This window comes from Rhinopithecus bieti, unplaced genomic scaffold (assembly GCF_001698545.2).
Source record: "Rhinopithecus bieti isolate Rb0 unplaced genomic scaffold, ASM169854v2 scaffold_761, whole genome shotgun sequence".
Classification (NCBI taxonomy): domain Eukaryota; kingdom Metazoa; phylum Chordata; class Mammalia; order Primates; family Cercopithecidae; genus Rhinopithecus; species Rhinopithecus bieti.
The window spans coordinates 425,238-437,986 of NW_016803176.1; the positions used below are offsets into that span (position 1 = coordinate 425,238).

Consider the following 12,749-nt stretch of genomic DNA (forward strand, 5'->3'; position numbering starts at 1 on the left):
CACATCCTCAAGCTACTGGAAAAAAAAAAAAAAATCCTGCTAACTCTCAGAAATAAAGGTGAAATGAAGACCATTTCAGGCAAACAAAAGCTGAGAAATTTTGTAACAGATTTCTACTACAACAAATCATAAAGGAAAGTATTCAAGAATAAAGAAATGATACCAGGAGAAATTTGAATGTACACAAAAGAATAGGCAATGCCAGAAATGGTAAATACGTGAATAGATTTTTTTATTTAATTCAAACATGTTTCTCAAACATATTTACTCTTCCAAACAAAACTAGTACCAATGTATTATGTCCTTTGTAACATACTAGTGTAGCAAAGACCAACCCATCACCTAGGTATGAAGCACTGCATGCATTAGCTATTTATCCTGATGCTCTCCCTCCCTACCATACCATCCTCCCAAAGGCCCCAGTGTGTGTTGTTCCCCTCCCTGTGTCCATGTTCAACTCCCATTTATAAGTGAGAACATGTAGCATTTGGTTTTCTGTTCCTGTGTGTGTTTGCTGAGGATAATGGCTTCCAGCTCCGTCCTTGTCCCTGTAAAGGACATGATTTTGTTCCTTTTTATAACTGTATAGTATTCCATGGTATATATGTACCACATTTTCTTTATCCAGTCTATCATTGATGGGCATTTGGGTTGATTCCATGTCTTTGCTATTGTGAATAGTTGTGCAATGAACATACACGTACATGTATCTTTATTATAAAATGATTTATATTCCTTTGGCTAGATACCAAGTAATTAGATTGCTGGATCAGATGGTATTTCTGGTTTTAGGTCTTTGAGTAATTGCCACACTACTGTCTTCCACAATGGTTGAACTAATTTACATTCCCACCAACAGTATAAAAGTGTTCCTATTTCTCCACAGCCTTACTTGCATCTGTTGTTTCTCAACTTTTTAATAATTGCCATTCTGACTGGCATAAGACAGTATCTCATTGTGGTTTTGACTTGTGTTTCTCTAATGATCGGTGATGTTGAGCTTTTTTTCATGTATGTTTATTGGCCACATAAATGTCTCTTCTGAGAAGAGTCTGTTCATGTACTTTGCCCACTTTTAATGTGGTTGTTTGTTTATAAAAGTTCATTGTAGATTCTGGATATTAAGCCTTTGTCAGATGGATAGATTGCAAATTTTTTTCCCCACTCTGTAGGTGATCTGTTTACTCTATTGACAGTTTCTTTTGTTGTGTAGAAGCTCTTCAGCATAATTAGATCCCATTTGTTAGTTTCTGCTTTTGTTGCAATTGCTTTTGGTGATTTCATCATAAAATATTTGCCCATGCCTATGTCCTGAATGATATTGCCTAGATTTTCTTTTAGGGTTTTTATAGTTTTGGTTTTTACATTTAAATCTTTAATCTATCTTGAGTTAGTTTTTGTAAAAGGTGTAAGGAAGGTGCCCAGTTTCAATTTTCTGCATATGGCTAGCCAGAGGTAAACAGTATCTTTTCAACATATTTTGCAAAACCAATTGGATATCCATGTGCAAAAAAAAAAAAAAAAAAAAAAAAAAAAAAAAAAAAAAGCAATTAACTTTACCTCATACGTATATAAAATTTAACTCAAAATAGATCTTAAACCTTAATGTACAATATAAAACAATAAAAGCAGGCAAACTTCTATAAGAAGTCACAAATTGGGAGAAAATATTTATAAAATATGCATATGTTAAAGGATTTGTATCAGAATATATAAAGCATTCTTAGAACTTAATAATATAACAAACAGCTCAATATAAAATGGGCAAAAGAATTAAAAATATACTTCACCAAAGAAGACTTATGAATGGTAAATAAACACATGCAACGTTGCCTAGCACCATTTACCATTAGAAAAATGCAAATTCAGACTATCATGAGATGCCCTTAGCCACCTACCAGAGCAGCTAAAATCTAAAAGGCTGAGTATAAAAAGAGTAGAGGAGGATATGGACCTGCAACTTTCATGCATCACTGCTATGTATACAATTATTTGCACACTTTGGAAGTGTGAATGTTTCAGCAATGTTTCGTAGCTTAAAAAACACCATATAATTTGGTCATCTAACACCTACTTATTGGTTCGAGAGAAATGTTATTCTGTTGGCACTGAGAAGGCTGTTGAATGAGGAAGGATTAGATACATGTTTTGTGAAGGTTATCCTTATAACAATACAGAGGCTGAGTTAAGATACTGGATTTGAATTATTGAATATTACTGGGCATCACAAAATAAAAGTAATGCTTCTGGGGGACTTTGCTAAAAATACAAATTCTCATTTATATTTGTATTTGTATTGTAGTTCAAGGTTGGAACTCAGGAGTGTATATTTTAACATTGGTGGCCTTTGATAACATCATAAAGGAAAGACAAGTTAAAGTGAACCAACCAATAAAGAGACTGTGGAAAGTATCCCTATGGAATGTAGAAAGGATCTTAACTGGGACTAGCTGTGGAAATGTAAAGTAAGGATCGAGTTTTGAAATTATTGTAAAGGTATAAGTAGAATAAGTTGCTGACCAATCCAGAAAATAGGCATTAGTGAGGATAATTCAGAGGTTTGGACTCTGAGTTGTTGAATACTAATGATACTGCTCAAATGGAAAATCTTGAAAGAACAAAATTACTGAAAATAAAAGAACAACAACATAATCTTGAGTTCAGCCTGGCATTTCTGGACTTTAAGGGCTTTTCAGTGGAAACAGTTGATAGAGCTGGTTCAGGAGGTGAATAGAGATGGATTTATTAGACCTTGGCGTAAGGATGACAGGTGAAGCTATGGTAAAATGGATTACCTCACCAATGAAAAAAGTGCTTTTGAGAAAGTGATTTAAGGTCCCTTGTGGGCTGACTTACCACATTTTGAGTGAACAGAGAATGATGAGTCAAGAAAAGAAGTTGAAAAGGTCAATCAAGAAAGAGAAGCATTAGGATAGGCACGGTAGCTCACATTTTTAATCCTAGCAGTTTGGGAAGGTGAGACAGGAAGATCACTTAAGGCCAGGAGTTTGAGACCTGCCTGGGCAACATAGTGAGACCCTGTCTCTACAATAAAATTAAAATAAAATAAAATACAATAATAAATAAAAAGAAGAACATCAAAGAGTGCACTTGAGGGTGTGCAATGAACTCTCATAAGAGTTTCACAGGTAGGCACTGTAATTTTGTGCAAACTAGGAAAAATGGTTATGTGATTTTTCCAAGGGCAAACTGATAATATATATATGAGCTGCCCAGATGTTAAGTATCCTCCTAGCTTTTAGTCTAGCTTTCCTTTAGGGAATGTTGAATATACATCAGTGCACTAATTATAGAGTATAGCACCAATCCTATATCAAGTAATTTCAAAATATCAAATATCAAAATAAATAGGATTCTTTCTTGCTGCATAGATGATTACTAAAATAATCACTTGCATATGCCATTGGCTGCTTCTGTATTATGGATGGAATGAGGCATTGCCTTAAATTTTTTTCAGCAAAAATAAGGAGATTTCTAAGTAAAATAGAACTTTACTTAATTTGTTGAGCTCTCTAGTGAAAAAGAGTGGTTTTAAATGAACATGTCCTAACTATTTCTCTGCCATTAATATTCAGGAAACTAGAAATTCTCCTCACTCATCCTCAGGAGAAGTAATTTTTAGTAGTTTTATACTTGCAGATAATTCTGTGTGTTGCTTTGAAGACTAGTTGTATGGGGATATGAATTGGAAAAATGTCAGAAGGCTAGAAAACATTTCATTTTTTAAGGTAACATTTCTCTTTCATTTTCTGATATGAAAAAAATAAAATAGATCTGCCTTACATTCAGAGTTTATTCTTTTTACACAATATTATTAAGCTGATATTTTAAATAAATTGGTCTACTCTTACGATGACATTTAGATAGCATTTCTTTTTTAATTTAATGTAGTTAAAGCTACATGAGAAAAGAAAAGGTTTTCAGAAGTCAACAGGCAACTCGGTGATATGGTCACATCCTTTCCATGACTTCAGCTTTTCTAGTATTGTCCCAGTTGCAAGAACAGCAATACAATAGTTCCCCTTATCCACGGGGATATGTTCCAAGTGGATGCTCAGCGGATGCCTGAAATCCTGATAATACCAAGCCCTGTTTATACTGTTTTTTCCTACATGCGCATAGTTATGATAAAGTTTAATTTAAAATTAGGCACAATAAAAGACTAACATGAACTAATAATCAAAACAATTATAACAATATACTATAATGAAAGTTATGTAAATGTGGTTTCTCTCAAAATATCTTCTTGTACTGTACTCACGTGTCTTCTTGTGATGATGTTAGATGGTACGATGTCTACGTGATGAGATAAAGTGGGGGAAATGATGTAGTGTCAGTCTTCTACGTCAAGGCTACTTGAACACAAGCGCTACAATAATGTGACAGTTGATCTGGTGACCCAGATGGCACCTAAGTGACTAACGGGCTAGTAATATATATAGCATGGATACACTAGGCGATTTATATCCCAGGCAATCTGAGGCAGGACATCACAAAATTTCATCACTCAAGTCAGAACAGCTGCACAACTTAAAATTTATGAATTATTTATTTCTGGAATTTTCTATTTAATTTTTTCTTTTTTCTTTTTTTTTTTTTCACTTAATATTTTCAGACCAAGGTTGACCACAGGTAACTAAACCATGAGAAAGCAAAACCACAGACAAAGAGGGACTACTGTATACAGCTGTGTTAGGATTTCATGACTACATTAATCTTTTCAAGCTGATTTCTTTGACTGCAAAACATCAGTGGTCTACAATGGTCTACATCACTAAGTAGTGCTGGTCAAAAAAATTAAAATTTTTTTCGGGTTACATGGTTATAACAATGGGACATTTGGGTATTTTCTAAAAAATGTGATTCTATACACAGAATACCGGTGATACAGAGAGTTTCCAAGAAGTCAGATAAATTTTGTCAGTACAGACACCAAGTGAAAGATTAGCTATTATTATGTTTAAGATTGTAAGCCTTATATTCAGTTATCCAAAAAAAATTCTGGGTTTTAAAACTGCAAGACCCTCCTGCATGATCTCCCTGGCCTTTGGTGGTAAATCAACTCAAATGAGATTTGAATAAATGAAGTGGAATCTCTGCATGTGCATGTGATGGAAAGAAAATGATGGTGATTACAAGTGCTAGAGAAGATTTCATTGAGTGTGAATGAATATTTAGCTACATGGCAATTATATGAGTATTGTGGAGACTTGAAATGTAGTAGCAGGAATTCAAAGAAGGCAAGTTGTTTGGCTCTAAAAATAAATCAAAAGAATTTATTGAAACCATCAACAGAGAAATTGTTTAGTTAAGCTGAATGGGAGTAAATTCACGTTTTTAATATTTAAAGTCACACTGATAAGCACATCCATGCTATATAAAAAATTATGTAAATAACATGTTTCCTCATTTTGCTATGACTACACTGACTTGTTTGAGTACTGTCTAGCCAATTTTTCCATCAGTTTTTTTTTATATCTTTCATTCTCATTTTAATACTTCATTGTGAACACCAGTGAACACTTCTTTTTGTGCCTATCCAGTATAAACTGCTTTTTATTTTGTTTTCTTATTTATTCTGAAATATTTTTCAATCTTTTATTCTTATAAATTATGTTTTTCGTGTTTTGTTTTCTCACCTGCAAAGTTGCTTTAATGTGACTAATAACAGGGTGTTTAAAATATTCAACAAAATTTAGCAGTAAAGTAGTTACACAGGCATTATAGGCACATTTAATTATGAGAACTGGTAGATGTTCAAAACACTTGGAAAGTAGGAGTTAGGGAAGAAGAGGAAGAAGGATAGAAACATCTAGTTTTATGGCAGGTGGTGAGTAGTGTGGAATAAGGGAGAAAGTTGCTGATTGGTTAGAAAACTTCATTCCTATTCCATTTGTGCTGCCAATACGCGGTACTCCCTAAAATGTATCACCACAGTTCTTTGTTAGTTTTCTCATCTTGGTTAATGAAGACGTCAACTTTAAGATCCCTTTCACGTCTAGAATTTTATGATGTATGTCAAATAAGTAACTATGCATATATAACAAAGTCTTATTGGACACTTGTTTTGCATGGGACTTAACGGGTTTTCTTTAGTTGCTGATGCTCAAAACAAGAAGATTTAGAGATAATTTAGTGACTACTAGATAGGCTTGGAAATGTTGACTGCATATTGAGAGTGCACCGAGAAATAATGCTGTCGAGTTATATTAATGGTGAAGCCAGCATTATCAAGACTGTCTCCTTAAATGGGGGCAATATCAATTATGATTCAATATAATGCTATGAGTTAAAGGGTCCCTTCCTAAGAGATTACAGAGGATCAATATGTTAACAATATGGGCCATTACTTGACTTACATCTCTACTCTTTGAACAGATTGTTAGGCCACATGCATGCTAAGTGTACTCATTACTGCACCCTTCAGTCTATTACAGGGTGCAACTGTTAAACATTTCATCAGGAAATTGCAAAGTACAGCTGTAAAGTTCTTTATTGTTGGGAAACCTTCATTGCTACAGTACTTACTAGGTATTTGCCACCAGCTTGTAAAATCTACAAGCCAAGTTTCACAGTAACCTCGTTAACATTAAGCATTACTGAAACAATTTAGTGGAAAAGAGCATTTAGGAGGTGGTAATAAGGAATACAGGTCCGATGTTTTCATGAAGAAGTCTGCCTATGCCATTTCTACTATTGTTAAGATCTTTTTATGATACTAAAAAATAATCTCCTCCTTTAAGGATGTATGTCTTTCTTTAGTCTTTAACTGTTTAAAATATATTAGACTGATGCAAAAGTAATTGCGGTTTTAATAAGATATACATAGCCTGTTTACATTTTCTTTTCAGGAGTGTTTGGAATGACTTGAAAGCTGCCGCAGGTAGATATTGTTCAAATGATTATCCCCAGTGAAATTCATCTCCAAAGACAGGATTTGTGAAACTAAAATGGAGAAGATTGAGGAGACAGATGGTGTTTATAGTACATTTAAAACCTCAGCATTAAGTTTAAAACAGGAGGACTTAAGGCCTTGGCAGCATCCCAAAACCAAACTATTTTCCATTGATTGGTATGAATCATTTTCTCTCTTTGGTGTCTGTACTTTTTCCACCATACACATCACTTAAGTGCCAACAAATCTGCAATTGACCTTTTCACAGCTCTATGCTGAGATGCCTACCAAGGTGTTTCTAATCCTTGTCAATTTCTTTCCAGACAGAGCTTTTTGTACATGCCTTCAAGGATCAGCTTGTCAGGAGTGCTCTTTTAGCACTCTACACTGCAAGGCCAGGCGGCGTTCTTAAGAAACCCCCATCTCCTAAGAGCAGCGCAGGGGAGAGCAGTCCCCAAGAGCAGCCCCCACTGATGAGACGGCAGGACTCCATACCACATCATTCAGACTACGATGAGGAAGAGTGGGTAAGTCTCTTGTATATCGCTTGCCTATGTTTAGCAATGAGAAATGAGGTAGGAATGATCAGATACCTCTGCTTTTCATTTTAAAAAATGGAAAAAAGTTATAACACAGATTGTGGATAAATAGGTCACATTTTTCCTTAGGGGCAATTGTTTTTGGAAGTTGAAATCCTGATAAAATTTATTTGCTAGCCAATGAATTATATATATAAGTGAGAATCTGTCATCAAAGATGCCACAGTTACAAGACTCTGTTTCCTAATTTATTGCCAAGCTGTATAAAACATGAAAGTTATTTTTTAGAAAAAGATGAACAAATCCTCCATGTTCCTACTACTTGGATGCAACAAGTATTTTCATTATTGCAATCCAGTGTTTTGATTCTGGAAGTACTTTTTAAAAGTATTCACATTTAAATGACTGTAGACATAGATATCTCGCAAATTTCTCTCGCTCAAGATTCTATAATGTAAGATGCTGCTCTAGGTGCTCTAAAATTTACAGAAGAATGGCCCCATAAAAGGATATGAAAAAATAGCTAGGAAAGATGAATAAACAAAGGAAATAAATATGGTGAGAGAAATTCTAGTTGGGCTGAATACGACGGGAGAAACGTGAAGGTTCACTGTGGCAGGGGAACGGGGTATTATTACTGAATCGACACATATAAATTATTCAATAATTCTCCAAAGTATATGCATATTACACACACACACACACACAAAGGGAAATCTATTACTGTATCATATATTTAACAAAAAAATAGTGTATTAGCTGTATTAGATGTTAAGTTTTTAGTTAACAATTACTTATTGCCACTCTAGACTTTAAGAATGTTTGGGGAGTAAATTACTTAAAAGGCATAGGCCTCTCAAAAAATAAATGTTATCTGAAAGGCTGTGAGGTGATGCCTGCTTTTTCTTTTGGTAAAATTTCTATCACAAAAAGGACAGAGCTGGACTCCAAGAGGTAAACGCTGAGTAAGTGTTTGTTGTTGGTGATTAAAATTGCATTTCTCCCAATGAAGCATTTTCAAAGAGCAAATATTTCTTTCTCCCTTTTACCTTCACCTTCTTCAATTTTTTTTCACAGTTCCAAGTGTACACACTTCTTAACCTCTCTGAAGTTCAATTTTCTCAACTGTAAAATCAAAATAACAGCACATGTTCTGTTAGCTCTTAGAGTGGTCATGAAATCAATGAATTACCCACGTTATGATGTTCCATTTCCTGGAAAGGCCCAGGCAAATGTATTATATTACTTTAGTATTATTGTTATATGTTTTTTAAGTAATATAAAGTATATAATCTTGTTATGAAGATTAATACTATCCCTTGAGATAAGTGGGGGAATTAGATACGTCGTACAATATGGACTGTGAATTTTGAAGAGTTCAAGTGTATACAGAAAGGAAGATATATTTTAGTAAACATCCAGTATTAACCTTTTGACAGATAATTGCCATTTTATATTAAATCAAGTGAGAATTTTGGAATTTTTCTCCCTCATTGTAACTCACTATGTTTTACAAACCCTCCTCCTCACCTTGACCCCCTCCTCCTGTTGAAAATAGTCCCTCTCCTTCCTTCCTTGTTTCCTTTTCTTTAGATAATTTTTGAAACCTTTTATTTAGTAAGTATTTCAAGTGGGAAGGCAAGTAATGTTAGATCCTTACTTCTTGCAGCTCAGAGTCTAGTGATAGATAAAAATATTTTAACAAATAGTTACAACATTTTGCAACAAAGCTTAGAAAGAGACATGATAGTAGACAGTTTCTGCTAATATGACTTCAACTCAAAATTTTAAGTCCAGAACTGTCTTATGATGGGCAAAGAAGGAAGAAAAGTGGGGACTGTATCATTAGTTGAGAAAGTTTACAGAGAACTATTCCCTCCAGTGTTACTGAGTACCTGTTCTGCCTTATTCACTGTGCTACATGCTGGGGACACAGGTGAACAACCTAGGCCCTCAGTTACTCCACAGCCTATTTCAGTGCTGTAGAAAGACAAATGGCAATCGCAGTGCAGCCTTAGAGATGTACATGGGATACAGCAAGAATGTGGTAGCCATAGTGGTGTTTCCAGAAGTAACTCTGGAGATTTAAATCTGAGTATAAGTTAAACATTCAAGAAAGAGGAAGGGGTGGCCTTTTAGATGGGACATAATAGCTGACATACAGAGAGCGGTAGTTAGTATGTGTGTTAGTGTCTGATTATTATTAGTTATTTACATGTTTTGTTTTAAAGTGAGTGAAATATGAGCATATTATATTCCAAAGGCTATGTGAGAGGCACAGAGATGATAACTGATGGAGCAAGGTCCTTACAAGAGAAGGAAGAAAGTCAACGGTAGGGCCCAGGTGGAAGAACAGGCCCTTCTCCTGAGACTGCAGGAAGGATGTGAAGATGTGAGGGTTGGTGGGGCTGGATGGCTGCTTTTATCAGTAAAGTAGAATCCTGTGCTAAGAGAAAAAGACGGGGAGGACTGGAGGAAGTGAGTGGTGAAGGTTTCAAATAGGCACCAACGAAATGAGTACTTGAGCTTATGAGTAACATGTGAAAAATTGGAGGCTTTGTGAATGGCCAGCCAAGGCTGGAGTATCAGCTGGCATGGTTGTTTGTTTAGCATTCATTATTCTTTTGGGAATATTTTGCTAGTCTTCACACCAGGAAAAACGTCTTCCTGATTCTTTTCTCCAGTTGATGAAGGGGTGACATCTCAGTTTCTCTTGCTGTCCTTCAAAAGGCAAAAGGAGTCGGGTAATAATGAAGGGTTGCATTACTCTCTGCGTCTCCTTTCCTGTCATTTCTAAGCCTCCTTCAGAACTCATTGTTTCTGGAAAGCATATAAAAGCTTTGTCTAAATTTACCATAATTACAAGAAAAATCTTTCCCACTCAGAAAAGTTACTTCTAATTCTCTCCTTCTATTATAATTTTACTCTTTTTGCAAACAATAACCGAGTCTGATTGATGTATAACATTTTCATCGATTTTCCTTAGCATCCACTGTCTACTGAGAACCTTCCTTCATCAAGGGATAGAAATCCCTTATAAAAAGATAGAAACAATATTTCACCAGAGTCATAACCATTTAACATTATTCTCAAAGCTTCATCTAACTTTGATAAATTGAGTAAAACTAAAGAAAATGTAGCTAATTGAAAATGCCTTTAGAGACTGTGGCATTAAATGAATTAGAAACATAACTTTGTGTACTCCCTTTTTAATTAGTTGTTAGAAAAGTTTCAGTGCTGATTACAAGTCTAGTCAACGCTGGAAGTAATTCAGTATTTTAAATTAATTTAATTGGGTTTCTGTGATATTATGTGAAGATATTCCCTGATCACTTAAATTGGCTTACGTTTGCAAATAAGGTTACAGTAACTCCATTAAGCTTTTTTGTTTGTTTTACTTAATTTCTGATAGTGACTGTAATAATTACCCAACTTGGACAATTGTATTTAGCTTCTTATAATAAGTATTTGACAAGTAAATAAATGTTATTAGATTACTCTTAAATCCTACCCGGTTGATGCAGGTAAGAACCATTCTTTTGAAGTCAAAAAAGAGAATCCTGTTCACTGTAAATCACTATGAGGCTGTCCTTTCTCTTTTCAACTTGTTTTGTTGACAAAATTGATGGCATATGAATCTGGATAATAATTGCATAGTAAATATGGTAAAGATTGAAACTAAAATGAATGTTTACAAAAAAGTCCGTTATTTGCTGAATTTTACTTATTAAATAAAGGAATGCTTCAAGGGTTTATTTTCCTGAAAATTTAGTAAACAATTAAACCCCAAAGGAATATTTGGTTTTGTATAACAATCTGTTCCAAGGAATAGACTAACGTAGCATTCTCTTTTAGCCAGTTAAGATGACATATTACTTTTCTTTCTCTACCTCTCTGCAACAGATGCTTCCAGCAGCTGGGATTCCAAGATTAGTTTGTCCAAAATATGAAAGCATGTCATTTAACCAAACTATTAAGTTGACCTAGTTTTTGTGGTTTCTAATAATTCTGAAATTCTGTGGAACACTGTGATTTAATTTCAAAGTTACTATAGGTTAAGGGCTAAATCTGCCTACTTCTATTCAAATCAATTGTTAAAAAAGAAACTTCTGATCCTTTATATTCTGATCCATTCTAGCAAAGTGAAAAACAATTCTTAGTATTTAGACATATACAAAGCCCATTTTTAATTGAACTACATTTCTATATCAAGTGGCATTTCAGCATCCAAATTATCCAATTAATTCCTTTCATGTTACAAATATAAACCAAATTTAAAATTTTAGTCTTCATTCTTAAGCTAGGCAAACATTTGCTATTTCTTATTATGTTAAATGTGTTTGTGTTACATAAACACAATGGATGATCCATCCATATTAATTTTTCAATAATTTTATAGACTTTAGAAACAATAGCACAAATTTATAGTAATATTTATGTAAAACATCCTATTAATAAACTCCATAGATAACCTAAAAATTTATGGCCATTCTGTAACTCAATACTACCAAAAATTGTGTTTGGGAATTAGATTTATATGAACCATCTTCTGATATATTCCTTACAAATTTTATACAGTTCATTTTGTACTATACTATTCTCTAATGATGCCTACAGCAAATGTGAATGTTTAACCCATTATTCCTGAGGTTGCAATTTTTGAATTTCTGCCTGAGTGAAAAATCAGACCTTAGCGATGACCTTGAGCGGTTGGATATAAATAACTCAGCATGCTTAGCATTCCAATAATGGAACACTAGGCATAAGAGCATCAAGCTTGACAGGAGTATTGAAGAGCTATTTATACTGCCATAATTGGTAGCAATGAGCATAGACAGTTGCAAGCATTGTTAATTGTTGAGGTCAAAGCATATTTAGCCAGGTATCTCCACAGGAAATCTATAGTGATCTGTATTCTCAATTTCTCTTGTCCAACTACTCTGTCCATCTTAGAAAACATTACCTCTACAGAAAAACATTGAGAACATGCATAATGCAGAGGTATCTGTGAAAATTAATATTCAAAAGATTTTGTTCAGTTATCTAATTGGCTACATGTGATTTAAAACCATTGTCCTGGCCGGGCGCGGTGGCTCAAGCCTGTAATCCCAGCACTTTGGGAGGCCGAGGCGGGTGGATCACGAGGTCAGAAGATCGAGACCATCCTGGCTAACACCGTGAAACCCCGTCTCTACTAAAAAAAATACAAAAAACTAGTCGGGCGAGGTGGCGGGCGCCTGTAGTCCCAGCTACTCGGGAGGCTGAGGCAGGAGAATGGCGTAAACCCGGGAGGT

General features: G+C 34.7%; 1 protein-coding gene across 4 annotated transcripts in view; it reads left to right on the plus strand.

Annotated features, from left to right (window-relative positions):
• The window catches only part of INPP4B (inositol polyphosphate-4-phosphatase type II B), a 551,727-nt gene that overhangs the window by 412,944 nt on the left and 126,034 nt on the right, over positions 1-12,749 (plus strand). For all 4 annotated transcript variants that reach the window (XR_001884600.1, XM_017867638.1, XM_017867644.1 and 1 more), the window contains one exon: positions 7,240-7,443. Coding sequence is in view for 3 of the 4 variants with exons in the window: in XM_017867638.1 (XP_017723127.1) it covers positions 7,240-7,443 (204 nt within the window). In the remaining variant the exon portion in view is untranslated. The remainder of the gene's footprint in view (positions 1-7,239; positions 7,444-12,749) is intronic.